The sequence below is a fragment of the Eptesicus fuscus genome, chromosome 10 (genome assembly GCF_027574615.1).
Source record: "Eptesicus fuscus isolate TK198812 chromosome 10, DD_ASM_mEF_20220401, whole genome shotgun sequence".
Lineage (NCBI taxonomy): Eukaryota > Metazoa > Chordata > Mammalia > Chiroptera > Vespertilionidae > Eptesicus > Eptesicus fuscus.
This window is the reverse complement of record NC_072482.1, coordinates 73,782,565-73,804,277: the sequence shown is the minus strand read 5'-3', so window position 1 is coordinate 73,804,277 and position 21,713 is coordinate 73,782,565. Positions and strand designations below refer to the sequence as shown.

Below are 21,713 nucleotides of genomic sequence, written 5' to 3'. Positions count from 1 at the left end.
TCCCCAATCTGGAAGCTCTCTGAACCATGTCCTTATGGGTTTTTACAGCGGCTCCATTACAGTCATGATTGATTAAATCACTGGCCAATGGTGGTTGATTCAACCAGCAGCCCCTCCCCTAGCATAAATACATTTTATAATATAATCAAGCTATTTCTTCTTAACTAACGCAAATTTTGCTGGAACATATAATTGCTGAAAGGGTATAGTCCTTCACTATTAATACTCATCTTAATAATTGCACAATTTACCTCGTCATCAGGAAGCACGTGCCAAATAGATATTGTCTTTTCCTCAACTTCATTGTTGATAGATAAATACGAAGGCTGATAGATTTTGGTTGGTTCTAATATTAATACCTTGAAAACATAAAACAAAATAAATTAATATTAGTGACTTAGGATTCAAACCATGTAGAGCTGACATAACAACAAGGCACTGATTATCGGATGAAGTTCTGGGTCCACCGCTAGAATAAACCATTTAAAGGTCTGACTATTGCCATTCTATGAGTCTTTTGAGTATCTTATGGTATTATACAACTATCATAGGTTCCAAAATAATACGTCACCTTTTATTTCTAAAAAACTTGGAAATAAATTTCTGAAGACCATATATTTGTTTGGCTATCCCCAATTAATCTACTGATAGTACTTTTCAAAAGCTTTTATGTATTATTTAATACATACTCTATTTCTATAAATGTAAATGTGCCAAAGAAAGGCAGCAATGTGGTAAAACAAATAATTCTGTACAAGGAAAGGAAAAGACTCCATTTATAGAAATGTCGCATACTTCAGGTTTTCTGCTGCCACACCTATGATCAAGATGTACGGTTTTCATACCCATGTAAATGGATTGAGAAATTATTTTGGTTATTATTGAAAGAGTTTACATATAAATCAAAGAAATGGAGATAGCTGTATGAAATAAACATGTTTCACACTGACTTCATGATACAACTGATATCTTCAATAATGATGTATTTATAACCTTGTGATAAAAAAAGAGAAAAATAAAACTTGCTCTTGTTTTGGAGCTATATAAGGGGTATGTGATAAGTGAGTTGAAAATCTCCATTGAAGGAGTGCATGATGTATTACATTATTACTAATATTTCTTTTTAGGAGCAAATAACATTAAAATACTACACATGCCCTTATTTCAAAGGTGCTGCAATTATTATCTATTTCACACAGATGTTTAAAGGCACCTGCCTAGCTCAATTTTCCTATGCAGACTTAAGTAGGAATGTTAAAAATAATAAAAAATAAAGTTAAATGCTTAACTAGCAGAGAAACTGGAATAGTTCTTTCTGCTCCACTGCTTAAAACTCAAGATAATTGCCTTTTTAGAAACGATCTTGTATCAAGCAAGGTTTCCCAAATAAAAGTGAAAGAAAAATCCTGCAGAAGGCTCTGTTAAGCAGGAATTCACAATACATTCTAACCTAAAGTGCAGCCTCGACAGAAATCCGGGTCAGAAATTAACTCAGCCATACACTACAAACCCACTGTACTTATTTTACAATAAACTTACCATAACAGAATTTAAGTTAAAGTACAGGGAACTAGAGAAAGGGGATTAGAAAAACAAAATTTTCTTTATGCTTTACTATAAAACTGTAAGGGCATAAAGAATTCTTGGTCAGGCTCTAGTTATGAAAATAAGATAGAATATACCATAAATAAACACAGAGTAAGAGCCCAGAGGGGACTATATTCTGACTCAGGAACATACCAGGTAAATCAAGGTCCAAATTCCAATCAACAGAGTTAAGTGGTACTGGTTAATAATGAAAATAAATTTTCAATCTAAGCTTTACAGAAATAGTGCTCTCCAATCTGAGTATCCTAGTGCTTGTGAAATGAAAGGAATAATATGGAATAAAAGCTGGGTTCCCATCCCAAAATAGCATCCAAATCACTGCACTGACAAATGAGAACATACCTCGTTCCCTAATTACATGGGCACATTATTTAACATTTAGAAAAGCACAGCACTAGGTTCTCTTATGTCTTCTTAAATTGTGTTTATTGTCTCACAATATTTCTAACAAATAAAATCTGAATTATGTGTTCCTGCGTTGAGACAGGGAATAAACACTGGTTGCAATGATCATCACCTAACATTTGTTAAGCCCTTTGATCTGCCCTGGAAATGACAAAATATGAGGGATTTGTAGCATACATTTTGTAGGTCACAGAAAAGTTGAGAAAAGACCCCTCCCCCCAAAAAAAAGAGGGAATTTGATAAAACCATCATAATTCAACTCAGTCCATAGTATACACAATTTCGCTTTTAGTTTCTAGTCGTTTATACTGGTTAACACTACAGCCAACTGCTAACTTTATGTATCTGAAGTGGGAAGAAAGACAGCAAGGCCTATAACCTATAAAAAGCAGACATTTAACTGAATTATCACGCTCCACTTCCTCTCTCCTGACATTAGTTGACGAGTTGATGGTCAGCTAACTTTTTAATGTAGGAAGAAAAGAAAATATACACAGAAGAGAGGTGAGAGAAAAGAATAAATTGAACTGAACCTAAATAATAATAAATTATGGAACCATTAAAATAATTTCCCAAAAGAACTTCCACCTGCTTTCTGTTGCTCAGGGTCATGGTTTTTCTTGGAGGAATGAGACTGAATATAGTAGTGAGATAAATGGACACAAATTGAATTATTTACCAATATAAGTCATCCTCGTCTTAGAAAGATCCACTTCAAAATAAGGATTATGTTATCACCTCAATCAAGACCTACTGCAGCCTTAATAAGTGTGAGCCACAGAAAATGCTACTCTAAGGAAATGACAAGACACAATGACTGATGTGGTCCCACGGGAACCAGAAGCTTGCCTTTCTCTATGCAGTGGAACCTGGGTAGGAAACTATGATTGCAGAGAGTGGGCCTGGTGGGACAGGTAAATGAGAAAGGCAGGATGAATTGGGACTATACTCAACATCTTAAATGGGAGCAGCTAGTTGGCTCTGTAGATTGTTGCTTTTGAAGTATGCAGTCACAAACTGCCAGTCCCTTTCATTTTTTAATTAATTTATTTATTAAGATTCCCTTTTATTTAATAAAAGGTTTTTATTGATTTTAGAGAGAGAGGAAAGGAGAGGGATAGAATCAATTGATCAATTGATTGTTTTTATTGATTTTAGAGAGAGAGGAAAGGAGAGGGATAGAAAGATAGAAGTATTGATGAGCAAGGTACATTGATTGGCTGTGTCCTGCATGCCGTACTGGGGATTGAGTATGCAACCCAGGCATATGCCTTGACTGGGAATTGAACGGGTGACCTCTTGGTTCATGGGTTGGCACTCAACCACTGAGCCATACTGGCCAGGCCCCTTTCATTTTTTTAAGAACAGTTGAAAGTCTAAAGTTTTATGTAAATTCTCCTGATTTTTCACTTGAATTTTTAATAAACTTTATTTTTCAGTTGAAATATCCCACTTTTTACCCATTCCGTCTATCTTTTCCTCTTCTTTAATTAACATGATCATTATGTTATTTGAAGTCCTTATCTGGTATCTCCAATATGTGAATCACCTCTGGATCTGCCTCTATTGGCTGTCTTAGCTCTTCATTATCAGTTACTTTTCCTGTTTCTTAACATGCCTAGTAATCTTTGATTAAATCTGAATGACACTGCAGATGCTTTGAATTAAATCTTTCCAGAGATTTTTTTTCCTAGTTAGCAGTTAAATTATCATTGTATCATCTTGATCCTATCAGGCCTTATTTTTATTCTGGTTTTGTTAGGATGGTCTGTTTTAGTTTTGCAGTTACTCCTGGGACTTGGGTTTCTATGTATCAACTAAGGACTTGGGGTGTTCACCAAGGTCTCATCACTCTAGCTTGGCCCAAAGTCCAACCGCTTATCCCTGCATGGTGTAAGCTCTGGAGTATCTCCTCAGCTTTCAGCCTTCCAAAGGATGTTCTTTGCCACTTCAGGTCAGTATCTCTTAAATAGCAAGGGAACTTACCTTTATAAGGTTTATTTACACAATATGGGTCTCATCCAAAACCCAATTTTAGTCAAAGACTGGGATCTATAGTTGTGTTTATTCACAACATGCTTACCCCTTTTTCACACTATCTGAAATAGCCAGGCAGAATCCTGGGTTTCATTCTTCAAGAATCCCCCTTTTTCCAACTTTGCCTGCCCCTCATATTCAGCTGCCTTAGAGCCCCAAACACTGATACGTGTCTGCTCTGCCCAGTGAGAATGTCTTTCCCAACCAGGGCTCCATCTCCTTGGGTTGCAGCCAGAAAAATGACCCTGGGGGGAAAAAACTAATGGGTGAAGGTGGGACTCACTTCCAAGGATTGTAGTACTATGATAATAGCTGTTTCATGCCTCCAAATAGTTGTTTTGTGCATTGTGTCCTGATTTCATAGGTATTTTTTAGCAATACCAATACCATTTACTCCATCATAGGAAGCACTGAAGATCCAACCCTTTATTTTTAAATGGTGGCAACAAATCCTTTTTTTAAAAAAATCACTGAGTGGTCTTTTAAACATATGAACTTACATATATGCACATCCTCACACATAATAAGAGAAACACTAATTAACTACCCCAATATACCATTTTTCATCTATGAATTTAGCAGAAGTTTAACTCTGACAATACACTTTTTGGAGAGACTTTGGGAAAGCAAATATGTTGATGGTGGGTATGTCAAATGATACAATCCCTATGGAGGGCAGCATGGCAATATTAATCTAGTCCACTTATGGGAATTTATCCTACAGATATATTTGCACATGTGCAAAACAGCATAGGTATAATGGTGTCTCATTTTTTTCTCTTTATTTGACTACTCAGTGATATTAATTTTCTTTTCACATGATTTGCCCATATTTCTTTTGTGTATAAATTAGGAATTGGTTGAGGTTTTTTTACATATTAGGCAAATTGATCATTTTACAGCATTAGTATTAAGTATTGCTTCCCTGTCTCTCATTTGCCATGTTTATGGTGTTTCATGCTGAACAAAAATTTGAATTTTTAATGAAATCAAATTGGTCAATATTTGCCTTTCGGGCTTATAGGCCCTTTTTTTGCTTAAGAAGGCCTCTCTCACTTGGACTACATACCTATATTCTACTAACTTCTCTCTTCATATTTTCTGGTTTTATTTTTTATACTTATATTATGACAGACTGATTCATATTAAGCTAATTTAAATCAGATCAGAATAGCTAATATGAGTGCTCTCCTCTCACAGCTAATTTTCTAGTAGATCAAGTAAACAGTCAATAATTAAATACTTAGGTCTGTGCTGTCTTCTCTCACCACCACATTTACTAGCATCAGCCCACCAGCTCAAGGCAAGCTGCCAGCTCACTCTGAGATAAGTGTTTTCCTAGCTACACATAATCTAGGCTAGAAAATAAAGTTAAGTGTTTTAGTATGAAAGGCTTTTCAACTAAAGCTCCTGCTGCGTTTAAAGCTTCATCTGAAAACAAGAGTAAAGAAAGCCTGTTAATGCCAGCAATTGATTTAATTAAATCAAACAGATGATGCTATCAACAAGAACTACAGAAGAAGATTTTACTGAGTTGTCACCACCTCTGGGTACGGAAGATTGAGACTAGGAGCTCAAACAGAGAGAGGTATGGCATCCCTTTGATGTGAGAAGAGATTTATGCACACAGTGAGTAGCCAGTAATTCTTGCATTGGATGCTAAAGCTATATACTGCTTTAGATGGTATTCTGAGAGCTATCAGGGTGGGGATGGCACTTGCTGAGAAGATGAGCAATATATTTTTTAAAGTGTTTGTGTGTCCATTATATATATAAAGTTTGATAGAGACTAGCCAAAATTAGTTGCAGACCAAACCCTACAAGTCATTTCCCATGATCTAAAGCACTGTAAAGAGTGATTGTGGATACTACATCTAACTCTGACTCATGTAGATAATGAGTGCTGGAGATGGAATAACAACGCAGGTAAGCCTGCCACTTTTCACCACAATAATGGCAATTGATATTGATGACAATGTCAACAAAGCTGTAGTCTGAATTAAAATTACCCATCTGTCTGGTCTGAAGAGATGTCTTGACTTACTGAACTAAGAGACAATATTTTCTTGGGAAAGTGCACTTTATAACTTATGAAAAGAAACATCCAAATTTCATAGCAAAACATAAAAATGTATCTCATTTCTCTGAGTTTGAGAAGTTATTTTAAAAAGTAAGCTAATGCAAACCAATGTGCAGAAAATAAATGTATTAACCATATAACTGTTGTTTTAGGGCATAAAAACAGCACATAGAACTATTACAACCACAGTGCAGGATAAACTTTAAATGAAAGGAACAAAATAGAACTATAATTAAAGTTTGTACTCACTGGAAACCTAACTACAGTAACATCTGTCTTTGTGGCCTCGACCAGGAAGTCCATCCAGAAGTCCACAAGTTCCTGTATAGCCACAGGCTGTTCTGTAGTCAGTTTCACAAAATGTTTATATATCAAAATTGTCTCTACAATAGACTTGAGGTACCTAAACATTAAAAGATATAAAACACACGAGGCAAATTTAGAACCACCTGTTCCCATGTATCCCAGTCTTATTCTATAAGTGTAAATAAGGCATTAAAATTATGCATTTTCAGATTCGCCAAACATTATCCATTATTTCTTACATGTCATGGACTTTCACACACATTATCTCATTTAAATCTCACAAAAATGAATTAAAAGTACGTATCTGTCTGGTCTGAGGAGATGTTTTGACTTACTGAACTAAGAGACAATATTTTCTTGGGAAAGTGCACTTCACAACTTATGAAAAGAAACATCCAAATTTCATGGCAAAACAGGATGGTTTATACCCATTTTAAAGATGAGGAAACTGAGGCTTAGAGGGTTTAAGTAACTTGGACTGTGTGATAAATCTACTTAAAACATGACTTTTAAAATAATGCCTATATCCTATTTAAGGAAGTGGTGAATGCATTTATTGTAAAATATACTTCCTTAAGAAAGTTTTTCTAAATAGACCCTTCATAAGAGATCATTATTTTACCTGAATCAACTCAGCTTATATATTACACAAAAATCCCCAAATCTGGTAAGACAGCTGGTACCTCCAAGAAAGAGTTAGTAAAAATGAGAAGCAAGGTAATTATAATGAGATAATGGGTATGCAAGCACACTGTAAACTATAAACATGAAAGCTAACATTAAGTTAATGGAAATTTAAGGCAGTGTCTCATGGTTATTACTATTGAAGAAAACCATGTTTGTTTTCTTTTCAATAAAATCCAGGATACCTAAAACCTGTGCTTCAGTCTTGACCTCCTCTACCATCAGAATGGTTATCATGAAGAAATAACAAATTTGGCTACATTTAACGCATGCATTTATTAGTTTGTGTATTTCATGTCATTTGCTGAATGCCCTCTGTAAACATACTACTAACAGTACAAGTCTGTTCTCCAGTTGTGCACAGTGCTGAGGAGACAGAAGGTAAAAGGTATTATAACATCATGTGATCAATATCAACAAAGCTAATACTAAACAGACATGACTAACAATATCTGAAAGAAGAAAATTTCATGAGATGAAATAATCACACGTGTATGCAGTGATATCCATGAACTTGTATCTGGAAGCGGGGAAGGGTTATAGGTCAGGGTCTGATTTTGAGCAGATATGATTTATGAGAGTCCCCAGGTGGAGAAGGGCGCTGCAAGAGGCATTCTCAAGTGGTATGGCATGTTCGGTGTGAATGAGAGTGGCGTAACAAAAACTGAGGCTGGAATGACTAAGGGCAAACCTTGTTTGCCAAGCCAAGGAGATGGACTTTATCCCTTAGGCTGAGGCACCATTGAACTATATTGATTTAAGGATATCAGTGGAGGGGGAAGGTCAGAAAGATCACAATGGGAGGATTGATGCTGGGGATGATTTGCTGAAAATGAGAAAATTCCTTAGGAAGGAATGAGGACAAAACAGGGTGGTCATCTCCTCAAATGTTTCCTCTGAGGAAAACAAGTCAGTGGCCTGGGCTCAGAGCTGCTCTGAGCCTTTCTCAGTATCATTGTTAACCTTTAAAAGTCTTTATGGCTAATGATCAATCATTACATGTGATGCATAATAAAATTAACACTGTTTTCAAAAACAGTCCTAAATGCAGATGGAATTTTGTTTTCATCTTTCCAATCATCACATACATAATGATGAGACTTGGGTGCATGCCAAGAACAATTTGAAATTAGAAACACACACACACACACACACACACACAGAGAGAGAGAGAGAGAGAGAGAGAGAGAGAGAGAGAGAGAGAGAGAGAGAGAACACACCAAAATGTGTCAGTAAACCCTAAGTAAAAAGAATGGTAATTCCAAAACTGAGATTAGATCATAAAGGAAACAAAGGGCATGTATTTGGAGCAGAGGCCTGGAAGGCTGAGATGGAAACTGTAAACCTGCTGATTAGATTTGTAGGTGTAAAGTTTGAGGCTTCTGCATGATTTATGTGGGTAGCACTGGGTTAGTGGGTTGGTCAATGTGAGAGAAAGGCTTAGCCGGTAGCCAGCAGACATCACCTATGTCCAAAATCATCAGAACCTATATCCAACACATTTTACTTATAGACATCACTTTTTTTCCTCTATATTCTGCATTTTATTCTCTAAGCAAATAAAATAATCTAATTGTATGTTCAACCAATATAGCAATTTGGAAAGAAGCGGTAGGAGCTGTTTATGAAAAACAATTGTATAAACACATAGCAGTTTATTACCATGCCGGTGTCTTCAGTTTAAAAAGCTTTTCAGATGCCTGAATGACTCTCAAGTGGTCATTGGCCAGAACACTGGCCCCCAGAAAAAATCCAACTTCCCAGTAGCTCTGGAGTTTTTCCAAGTTTCCCTTTTTACCAAGAAGGCTGCTAAGCTTCACCCCTAGAAGATGGACAGGAAGTACAATATTACAAACACACAGTAGGTAGGCAGAGCTGACTTTTTATTAAAAAACAAAATGAAACTTTCATTCTTCCTTTCAGATTAAAATAGCTTTGTTCTGTTTCAGATTATGAAAGGGGTTTGAGTTCATTGTAAAAATGTCAGACTAATCATAAAGGTACACAGAAGAAAGTGAAACTTACCCATTAACTTAAAAACTCAAAGGTAATAACGCCACTGTCACTTTGATGTACATCATTCAAGAATTTGTATGTGTGTCTGTATATGCAAAAATTAAAAGGTGCTAACACTAAGTATCTTGTTGTATAACCTCCTTCATTCCCTTATATCACAGATTCTTTAGTTACTTGAAAGGATGTTTCTCTCTCATCGATGTTTCTAGCTCTCTATCCTTCTCCCTTCCTCTCTGTAAAAAATCAATAAAATATATTTAAAAAAAAGAAAATTATACTTTAACAAAACAAAATAATCTTTAAAAAACTTTATGCTACTTTTTATTATATAATTCCACTTAAGCCATGTCTATTTCAGGAAGAAGTCCATTCTTCACATTTTGGGATAAGTTGAAAATAGCTTTGTCACTTTAAAAATTTGTGAGATAAAAAAATTATACATGCTCCAACAAGAATTATTTGAGTTGTCTTGTACCCATGGTGTGGGGAAGTGGGTTTACGATATCTAAATCCAGCCTACCACCAGGAATGCTCAGGACCTACTCAAGAAGGCAAATAATCCCTTCCACCAATATTTACAGGGTAAAATAAGATTGTTGTTAGAGTAATAAATTTGACAGTAAAATAGTAGTCAAGTTTTCAGGCAAATTTAAATTGGCTAGTTAAAACAAGCGAATATTCTAGAAAAATTAATTGTACTGGACAAAAAGGTGTTCCTAAAGTGTTAACTAAAATTTTTATTGGTACTTCATCTCATGATAAAATTGTGCACCATGTAATGAACCTAAAACAGTAATATTATAGTGCAAAAAATTAAAATTTAAAAGCCATCAAGACTACATTATAAAATTTTCAAAAGCCTCCTAACATTTAAATCAAAAAAGGAGGGGATAGTAGAGGAATATCATGTAAGGAAAAATATCCTGTAAGTAAATTACATCTAGAAAATTAATACTTTAGAAAATTAATTGTAAGGCTAAAAGCAAGACACCCATGAAAAACACACAAGATGACAAAACAAGCCAGAGGAAAATCATTTGGGCAATAAATGAAATAGGATCCCAAGTCAAATTTATAGAAAAAATTCCTTTATTAACTTTTGGTCGAGAATATGTTTGTATATTTTCAGAAAACAACTCCGAGACCATGTGGATTCCAGCAACAGAGAGGAATCGACAGGACTACTCCAGCCATGAAGACAGAAGAGAAGCAGTTCAGAGACGGAAGACGCTGATGTGGCCTTCCCATACTAGCAGTTAGCAGCTGTGCATCACTGCAGTTTGCCCAGGACCAAACCAGAGAGAATCGGACCTGCATTACCACCATTTGTCCACCATCCAGAACGGTAATGTCAGTGCTGACATGTACACATAAGGAACTGTTGGACATTGAAATTGGGTTTCAAAAGAACTGTTGGCCCAGAAAGAAACTCACTACAGACTGATTCATTTGCCTGTCACCATAACCATGATTGCTTGTCTCATTTTCGGTTCTTATAAGTGTATTTCTAATAGCGCATGATCTCACTCATCTAGGGGAAATAATGAACAACATAGACTGATGAACAAGAACAGACCCAGAAACAAGGAGGCATCGATCGGACTGTCGGGCCTCAGAGAGAGGGTAGGGAAGGGTGGGGGTAAAGGGGACAGATCAACCAAAGGACTTGTGTGCAAGCATATGAGCCTAACCAGCGGTTAAGGACAACAGGGGGGTGGGGGCATGTGTGGGGAGGGGTGTGGGATGGGAATGGGGGGATGAGGACAAATATGTGATACCTTAATAAAGAAATTAAAAAAAATTATACATGTATATGCAACAACATCCATGGTCTCCTTTCTGAACATAATATAAAATATGATGAATACAAATGAAAGAAGAAAGTGTGTGAGAAAAATGAGATGGGAAAAACATGTCTCTACCAACCTCAGTTGAAAATGAGCATCTCTTTATTGTATATTACATGCAGAACAATGGACCCAGGACTGATCTATCATCAAACCATGTCAAAAATATATATAAATATTATTGATTTTATAGAGGAAGAGAGAGAAACATAAATGAGGAGAGAGAATCATTGATCGGTGCCTCTTGCATGCCCCCCACCAGGGATCAAGCCGGCAACCCGGGTATATGCCTTGACCGGGAATTAAACCATGAACTCCTGGTTCATACATAGGTCGATGCTCAAAGCCTGAGCCACACTGGCTGGGCCATGTCAAACATTTAAGTAGGGACTAAGAAAACGTTTAATAGTAAAGGGAGTTCAATAATAGTTTTAAATAAAATTTCAGATTTATTCTTCCATGACAGAAGTTCACTCTGTGAGGGTGATATTTAGCTTTGGCCTTGGCATAAATCTGTGATTATGACACCAAGCCATTCAGCATTTGGAAAAAATGTTGTTTTTATGGCAAACAGTATTTTAGCATATGGATATGTCACAATTTATTTACCCAAATGCAGCAGATGACATTTTATTACTATAAATATTCCTGTACACATAGTTTTGTGCACTTATTCGATTGTTTCTTTATAATGAAGTACTAACCCCTGGACTTGCTTCATGCAGATGCACCGATTTTAAGTTTTGATACATTTGCCAAGTTGTCCTTAGAAATGCTGCACCAATTTATATTTTCACTGGTGGCAGTAATCTCTTGCCCGCACCTTTCCCAATTATGGATGCTATTCTGTCCTTTCATCTTTACCAATCTGATAGAGAAAGAAAATTGCCTTTTTTTTACCATTGAGATTGATTTTCTTTTCATGTTTGTATTTCTTTTGTGTATTAGCTTTTATGCTCTTTCCACATGCTGCATGAACCCTATTTCTACATGAAGATATTAATCTTTTGGGTATGAAGTTATGAACATGGCTTTAATTTTTATATTTAGAAGCTCCACCCCTCAAGGAATACAGGAATAAACATCACATACCCTTCTCCCCCATATTTAGAGACCATTTCCATAGGAACAAGTCTCAGAAGTAACGTCGTATTTAGTGCTAGGCTACAATATTTTTAAGGGTCTTGATCCCTAGGGCCCATAGCTAAAGCACTATTATTGATGTACCCTTTTATACCTTTTTACCATTCCTTACCATCTGGCTGTCTTACTTTTAAAAAATTCTGGCTAAATTTATACACAATGAACAGTATGTCACTACTGTTTCAAATATCAATTCTTTGATTCAATTGTCTGTTTAGATAATTTAAATAGACAATGCTCTAATTAGAAGTGGTTGGCTTCTAAGAATTGAAGGTTTTTTTTAATAGTTTAGTTTTATGATAGATTTACAACTTGGAGCCACTATTAGACTCAAGGCTGCTTTAATGGAGAAATGTAGGAAACAGAGCCTTTACTGAACACTCATGAGATGCTCAGCACTGTGCAAAGCACGTTGGAAATGTAACTCTTAATTCAAACAACCATACAATGAATTAGAGATTTTCTCTTTTCTTCAGTAGGGAAAAAAGAGCTCAGAGACCTTTAACAACTTGTCTAAGGTCATACAGCTTCCATAAATAGCGGCAATTAAATTCTTTCCATTTCAATTTTCCATTACAGAGTATTTCAAACATACATGAAAAGAGGAAAAAATGTAACAATGAATGGCCATACTTTCAATTATTGCTAACATTTTGCTCTTGCTTCATCTTCCTGAATATTTTTGTTGCAACATTTCAAATTAAATTACAGACATCATGACATTTCACCCTTAAGTGTTGCAGCATACACCTAAAAAATTCTATTCAATTATTGCACCTAACAAAAATAATGATCCCTTAATATTATGCAGTATCAAGTCCTAAGTCAAATTCTCTAATTGTTTTCCAAATATCTCTTATAGCTTTTTTTCAAACCAGAATCCAATCAAGAATCATTAATGGCATTTGTTTATTATGTTGCTAAATCTCAGTAACCACTCCAACCACACTTTTCCCAGACACTGAATTTTTAAAGAGACAAGGACTGTATTGTAGAACATCCTCACATTATGCATATGTCTGATGGCGCTTCATGGTGATGTCTGATTTATTTTTCTAGACACTGTGATTCCTATTAACTGGACGTTAGATCTTAAATTTGGGCTAAACATTTTTGGTGAGGCTGTTTCACAGCAGATGCTGTTTGCCTTATATTCACCACATCAGGAGTCCCATGTGGAGCCATCCCACTAAGATGCTAGTTGGACCACTGACAGCCTGATCCCTGAAGGGGATGTACAGGTACGTTTGCTGCTTTGTGACTAACAAGCAATCTGTGAGTGAGCTTTGGTACCGTATAAATATGGCAAACCATTATTTTTTACAAATAAGCATTTTCATTGATCCTGGCCAGAATCATTATTTTAACATCACTATCAGTTTTATCATGCTTTCTACTCTATTAGCTAGCACTCTTTTGAAGAATACATTCTTCTGAATAAAATACATTTAGTATGTAGCATGCTTTAAGATGAGCTTTTTCTCATCAACTGGATGAACTATAGAATGTCTTTAAAAGAAACGGAAAGCACTTAATTTTTTCCCTATAATACCCAATTTTCTGAGAAGTTGGTCACCTCCACAGATAACGAGTTGATTTGTGCTTGGTGATGAATTTTGTTTTGATTTCTTTTTCTTGATTATCTTTATAGATTCACAGATTTTAATATTCAGTAATACAAATTTTATTTTTATTACTTCTTGAAAATGAGTTTCAAATAGTGATTTGTCTCAATTCCAATCACATTGTTCTTTTATTACATCATCATTACTGATAGAGACCCAAACCTATTAATTCTGACTCTCTCCCATAACGTGTCATAGAGTTAAAAAATTCCACCAAAAATGGAGCCTATATTTTCTATGTTAGTTTGCGCTGAAACAATAAGTATTAACCAGGGTGTTTTTTGTAACAGGTAAAATAAACTAAAAATTGATTTAAGTCCCGATATCAGGATTCTGCACCATAGTTGGAAACACTAAACAAGGAGATATAATAAAATTTTTTTTTCAGGAAGTCAGATGAGATAGAAAGCAAAAGTATATCTACCAATGATTCTTTTTCTTTTATAAAATTGGCTCCAGTTTATGGATTTCCATGTAAAATATCAAGCTGTAATTACCAACTTTCCGGAGCTCAAAGGAAGATTCAAACTGGTGCCCAGCTGCCAGAAGAAGAACTGCATAATTAATTCCTGACTGTAGTGTAGGCTCACTTTCAAATGCCTTTTTGAACCTATAAAACAACAACAACAAATGTACAAGTTTACTTTCTCAATCATGAAACTCTTGGTGTGCAATAGCTTCTGTTTGCATAACTCCAACGCCTGAGTAAGTGAAAATATCCTACTGGCCTTCACCCAGAATCAAGTGTGCTATTAGGATTTAATGCTTAAGTGACTGCATATTCTCACCCTCTGCTCCATTGTAATCAACCACTTAACCTGCCCTCACCATAGCAGCCCAGTCTTTGGAAAAGTCCTCTCTTCAATAGTTTACCAGAAATGTGAGATAGTGTGTATGTGCGCATGTATACGCAGTAAAAATTTTAAAATGAGAACTGTGCACATATTTTTAAAAGTGGTTTTATAAAAAGCCTTAAAAATACACAGAGCAATGAGGAGGATCATCTGGGTAACATACTAAAACAATCAGTTCCATAAGAGTGGTATAGAAATGAAATAAAGAACGTTTATTGTACTAAGAAGTTAAGAAAAACGGAGATTGTGCCTGTGCATACTAATTTTAACTCCAAGAGAATAAGAAGCCTTTTCTGAATATGCATGAAACTAAATATCAACCTTTGAAAACACTTCAGCATTGTAAAAGACTTCAGTGCTTGCATATCCACTGTATTTTCAAGGTAACACTTCCATTCTAGGTTTTTTTCCACATACATCATTCAACAGGCAACAATATTCAATATCATTTAATTTGGGTGCATGGAGAAGAAGAAAAGTAAAATAAATGCCCTAGTGACAAATAGAAACTACCTAAGACAAACACAAAATAAAATCTTTATTTTAAAACAATCAGAATGAGGACAAGATAAGGATTAAATAACTCATGAATGACTATTTGATGACACAAGGTTATGCAGAAAAAAATACCTTATAATTTCAAGATAAAGGTGTTCATATATATATATATGTACATATATATATACATATACACATACACACACACACACACACATACACTGTATAATGGCATATTAGCTTCAAAAAGAATGGAAAGAAGGACATAATACAGAGCAGAAATCCATGAACTAGAAAGCAGATGTGCACCAAAGGTTATCAGCACTGCCAAAAGTTAGTTCTACAAGAAAATTAGTAAAATTAATAAACTAATAGGCAGCAGACTGAGAGAGAGGAGTGAGAGGAAAAGAGAGAAAATACAAATTGAAGGTCCTATTGGCATTTAAAAAGAAGTAAAAGGATATTCAAAACAACTTTATGACAATAAATATGGCAATTTAAGTGAAATAAAAAAAATCTTGAAAATCACATATTAGTATAACACAAGGGGGGGGGGAAATGAACACTCTAAGTAGCTTTTATCTATTACAGAATTTATAACAACCTGAGATTTTGTCATCTATCTTCCCCAATAGAATGTAGGCCTCATGAGAGCAGGGAACTTGTCAGTAATATTGAGCACTTAATCTCCAGTGCCTGAATCATCAGACTGCCTGACTCATTGCAGGTGATTACAAAATACTTGCTGAATGAAGGAAAAATGCATCTACTTCTTACCAAGAAGTGGGCTGAGACAAGTGGTAAATACAGCAGTGCACAGAAGATAAAGGTAATCTATTCACTTCTTTCAGTAGTCTAAATCCTGACTTTGCTACAAACCATCTGATCAAAAAGCTACTACATCCTTAGGTCACATTAAATGAGTGAATTGCATATCACCTTCAGTGCATTACATTTTAACATTTTTGGAATTCACTACTTTATAAAATATTGACAAGTGTATATAGCTTCCCTTGATGCCTACTTAGGGTCGTTTCATTTATTGCTAGGGAGAATTCAGTTTCCTCTGAAGAACTGGCATATGATCTTTTTTTCATGCAACTATTAAAGAGCTTGAAGCTCAATTATACCAAGCATGTTGATCCTTATTATTGGCATATTTGTATTCTCTAGTTCATTGGCGCTGATTTTCCATATGTATTTTATCATTCCATTACATTTTTTTTTAAGATTCAAACTTGATTAAAAAAATACATATAGCTGTTAAAATACTGAAACCATCCATTTTGGCTGAAGATGATGCATTTTTGGGTAAGTGTGCCACAGTATTAAACAGCAGAAAACCTCATGGCTTGAAACGCTGTTCACGCCATGTTCCTGCGTTATTGGTTTAGTTCCGCTCCATACCGCTTTCCCTCTGGGATCTAGCTTGAAGGAGCAGCTTTCTCTGGGAATTAGCCAAGGAAAAGTACACAACAGGGCTCTTAAACTTCTGCTGATAATCAAAGCACGCACCAAAACCTGGTGCCAGGGGGTGGCAATATATACTCTTCCTACAAAGGGGAACAGTGTATCTCTAACAAAAAATACAATACAGCACAGATGACATTTGAAAAACTGGGATTAACACCGAATGGTAAAAAGAAACAATAATTTTAGCTGGCTCGGATTACTAAGCACTTCCTAGGTATAAAGCATTATACTTGACCCACCAGGCTTAATATTTCTAATTCTGACAACTCTTTAAGATAGGGAGGATTTTCTCAAGTTTACTGATCAGGAAACTGAAGCATGGAAATATTAAGCCATGTAGTTTAGAAGTGGTCAGGCAGAAACTTTACCTAGTTCTGCTGGATTTCAAGGCCTGAGCCCTCTTCTCTGTATCACTTTGCTTACCCACTGGTATGTGTTAAAAATGTTATTTTTTTTTAATGTCCTTTTTCATTACCTTTTCTTTTTCTTTCTTTTTTTTAGTAAAAGGGAGTTGGGTGAAAAAGGAAAGATAACAATAAAAATAAAAGTAGAGAAATGTTTTCATATTAAGGATAAAGTTTGTACTCTGTAACAGAAATAGATATTAATGAATCCTTGCAAAGAATGGTGTTTGTCACAAAATATATTTGATCAATCTTATTAGACTGAAGACTAACATTTGCAAAAGACTGATATGGCAAGACTGCTGAATGTGCCCATAAAAATGCACCAAATAAAAAACTTTATGTCGTCAAAAACGTCAAGGTTTTTAACTAGCAAGAGGATAAATGAACATGAACAATATGTTAGTTAGTCCTTACATAAAGAAATATCTAGCCCTGGCCGGCTTGGCTCAGTGGATAGAGTGTCGGCCTGCGGACTGAAGGGTCCCAGGTTCGATTTCGGCCAGGGGCACATGCCTGGGTTGCGGGCTTGATCCCCAATAGGGGGTGTGCAGGAGGCAGCCAATCAATGATTCTCTTCCATCATTGATGTTTCTATCTCTCCTTCTCCCTTCCTCTCTGGAATCAATAAAGAAATATATTTAAAAAGAGAGAAATATCTAAAAATGATTAATATTCTAAACCTGTCTATAAAGATAAATAAAATGCTTATATGTGAGTGAAGCTAAATGAAAGAAGACTTCATGAAGAAAGCAAATCTTAAGGATGGAACCAGACATTCACATCTTAAGAGAAGTCCAGCGGCTTAGAGTAACTGCACAAAGGTATTTCCACTACTGTTGATTTTTTTCTATTTTAGTACTAAATATTTGTAGAATGAAGGTAAGTAATTTGTATTCTTCAATTCATTATTAGATTAAAAAGATGAAAACTTCTCGTTAAGCTTTCAAAGCAATAGATTTTGTTCAAGGGTTGCCGCATTAGCACTGCATCTGTCAGCTGATTGCAAGCTAGCTCTAAGTACTTGATTATGGAGTGACGTCTTCATAAGAAAGCCTTAGTTCACTTTTGGCATCTGCACTGAGACATTCAGCAAAGTCAAGAATAAAGGAAATATTCTTGAACTGGTTATTTCTACCTAAAGAACATGTACTTTCTATCAAAGAAGAAACTAAGCTCAAGTCAAGTTCTTTCTATTTAGCTGTCATTTTCCCCTCTCTGTGATAAAACAGCTGTGATTCTTTCTGAGAGACATACAAGTAATTAAACTGAATTTCATGGTGCTTTACGTCTCTAGGGATATTTCTGAAATTATCATTCTCATAACCCAGAGGTAAAGCAGTACAGCATTAGAGAAAGGCTATTGCCAGATCACTTTGTTCATTCATCTGAAAATGGTGGGGCCCTCTATTTAATTCAAACTATGTATTTGTATAAATTCCTTACAATAGGAAAGTCAGAAAGAAAATAAAGAGCCCCAAGTTCTAACTATGTTCTTCCAGTCCTTTTATTATGTGCATACTTCCCTCCCCCAAAAAAGAGAATCATGCTCTTTATAATAATCTTTTAAACTTTGATATATTAAAGATTTTTAAAACCACAATTTCCTTCTGGGTATATAGCCGAAAGAACTGAAAGCAGAGAACTCAAACAGGTATTTCTGCGCCGATGTTCAATAGCAGCATTATTCACAATGGCTAACATGTGGAAACAACCCAAATGTCCATCGACAGATGAAGAGATAAACAAAATGTGGTGTATACATACAATTATTCAGCCTTAAAAAGGAAATTCTGATACATGCTACAGCATGGATGAACTCAGAGAACATCATGGTAATTAAATAAGCCAGTCACATACCCAAAAGGCAAATACCATAAGATTCCACTTATATTACTAGGGTAGTCAAATTCATAAAAACTGAAAATAGGATGGCAGTAGCCAGGGGCTGGGGTGAGAGGAGAATAGAAAATTGTTGAACAGCTATAGAGTTTGAGTTATGCAAGAAGAGGAAAGTTTTATATGGAAAGTGATGATGGTAGCACAGCAATCCAAATGTATTTAATGTCATTGAATTAATTGCATGATTAAAAATGGCTAAAATGGTTAAGTTTTATGCCATGTATACAGGGTAAAGGTGAAAGCAGGTTTACAGTTGTTCATATGGAAAATAATACAATAATTACTAAATAATAATACAAGAATAAACTCTGTTTCATATACTCACAACTATAAACCTACTTTTGCCCCACCCTGTACTTTTATCACCAAACCCCTCCAAATCTAAAGAATGACATTCCATCACATGGGGATGTTATCCTTCATTTGGACATTTAGGTTTCTTCTAGTTTTTTGTTATCATAAAATTCACTGTAGTGAACATTGTTGTACACCTATCTTTGTTTCTATATGTGCTATTTCTTTAGGATGGTTTCCAAAGGACATTAAGTGGACTAAAGAACCTGAATTATTTCAAAGCGCTTGATGCACAATGCCAAATTGCTTTAGAGAAAGGTTTTACCAATTAATATTCCCAAGAGAAGTGTAGGAGAGACACTTTTCCATTGCACCCATGCCAAAATAAAGTATTCTCATCTCTTTTCATCTTTGCCAACTGATCACAAGAAAGCATAGCTCAGAGTTTTCACGTACACTTGATTGCTTTGAGAATGAACAGTTTTTGTATGTTTATGATCAATCTAAACTTATCCTTACAATAACTGCCAATTTTCTCAACTTAAAATGCAAAACCCACGTTTTAAGAAGACTGGGGAGATGGATGGAGACACTTCTGGGAATGCTCTGAAGAGGAGATAGAGGTGGGGCCAGGGGCTTAAATTTAATCAAAGCTTTAAGGATACGAAGAATAGTAAAGATTTAGGAGGAAGGGAGTAACAACAAAAATATGGAAAAAATCTAAACACTTAATAAAAAGAAATAGTCATATTATCAATTATGGTTAACTATTCAATAAAGTGCACCCACTAAGTAGAATCTCCAGGGATAATCAACATAGTATTGTGAAAAGCTCCCCAATTGATATGATGTTCAGCCAGGCTTCCATATTCTTCCATATTCTCTTTTTCAGCATAATGCTGGAAAACTTCTAGTTCTCTCACTCATCCCTCTGACAACTATGTTACATAAAGCAAGCCTTAGCTGCTCTCTTTAGGTGCTCAATACTTGTTAGCCACAATTAGGAAACCTCCACAGTGACATCTATCTAATAATAGGGTAATATGCAAATTGGTCAGGACACTGTCACATAACAACCGATCAGCAAGCTGCATGCGCAGCAGGAGCGGGTGGGCAGGGACTTGCAGCGTCAGTGGGCAGGGACTTGTGCCACTTGGGGACGTGAGGCTCGCATCCCTGCCCCCTGCGCTGGCCCGGGGACATGAGACTTGCATCTGTGACCCTGGCAACGGGCCCCAGGATGTGAGGCTCGTGTCCCCTCCCCCTGCACCAGCCCTGGGACTTGAGGTTCACGTCCCCACCCCTAGCAACAGGCCCAGGGACATGAGGCTCACATCCCTGCCCCCGCAAAGGGAAAATAGCAATATTAAAACATTTCCTCTAATTAATTCCCTTTTAATGTGCACGAATTTCATGCACCAGGCCACTAGTATTAAATATTATCACTCTTGCATTTCAGTTTGATCATGCCATAACAGAGCTTCATCCAATCTATTATTTGCTTAATGCAGTATTAAATCAAGGTCAAGGTATCAATGTACCAGGGTGCTTATTTACAAAGCAACCATGGGCATACTGTGTGTTTTACCCAAGTCTCCAGGTCATCCTGGAATTTCTGGCCCTTTAGGAGCCATCGACACCTGCACACCAATGAGCTGGGAGTCATGCTGAGTTACTAAGAACTCTTTAGGCTTTGTGTTCTAAAAATAAAAATCATCGAAAAATGGGAAATTCACCTCATAGACACAATAAAAAACTAAAAAAAAATTATGTCAATGGAAAAAGGGTAAGATAAAACTCTGGGGGGTATGGAGGGTAGTGGAAATAGAGATAACACAGAGAAAGATATCTTAAAGCCAATAAAAAGAATAAAGGACTAATCTGGCAAATGGAAACTAGACATAGATCTTTATTTGTAGGTTGATTGGTTTGTTACATAACTCTTCCAAAGTAAAGCCACCCCATCAATAATATAAAAACTTAAGTGTTATTGGCACACACTACTGTTAGAACAGCACTGTCACTGACGTAAAAGAAAATTAGTTGATAAGGCAATGCTGTCTATTCTGTCTCAAGTTACTATGGAAAAATGAACACATTAATGCTAAAACAAAACCTTAATGCTTTTAATTTCCTGCCTATAGATTATTTTTGGCATTACAACAGGAGAGACATGGTTATGCTAATACAGTATGGACACCTATTTTGCTTTCAAACTTCTGAAAATGACTTTGTATCTCCCATTAAGAATGAGAATATCATCATCTCTAAAACCAAATATGAGTCCAATCTCTGCCTATCCCTCGTGATCCCATGACAGCCCTGGCATATGAAATTCAAACAAAGCCTATATAAAAAGTATACAGATACTCGATAACTTTTCCATCACCTACAATATTTAGCTATATCCAGGAAGAGAAAGAAAACTCTTAGGAATGTTTTAGGAAAAGAGAATTTTCAACTCATTAATGTCCATTTTGAACAGGCATAAATATAACAATATATAAAGAAATGCAAAACATTTTCACATATTATAT

The 21,713-nt window shown here is 35.7% G+C and overlaps 1 protein-coding gene across 2 annotated transcripts in view; it reads right to left on the bottom strand.

Annotated features, from left to right (window-relative positions):
- The window catches only part of MAP3K5 (mitogen-activated protein kinase kinase kinase 5), a 170,111-nt gene that overhangs the window by 67,724 nt on the left and 80,674 nt on the right, over nt 1-21,713 (bottom strand). For both annotated transcript variants that reach the window (XM_008162042.3, XM_028141508.2), the window contains 4 exons: nt 14,249-14,361; nt 8,783-8,942; nt 6,380-6,533; nt 252-359 (listed from right to left, as the gene is read on the bottom strand). In XM_008162042.3, coding sequence (XP_008160264.2) covers nt 252-359; nt 6,380-6,533; nt 8,783-8,942; nt 14,249-14,361 — 535 coding nt within the window. The remainder of the gene's footprint in view (nt 1-251; nt 360-6,379; nt 6,534-8,782; nt 8,943-14,248; nt 14,362-21,713) is intronic.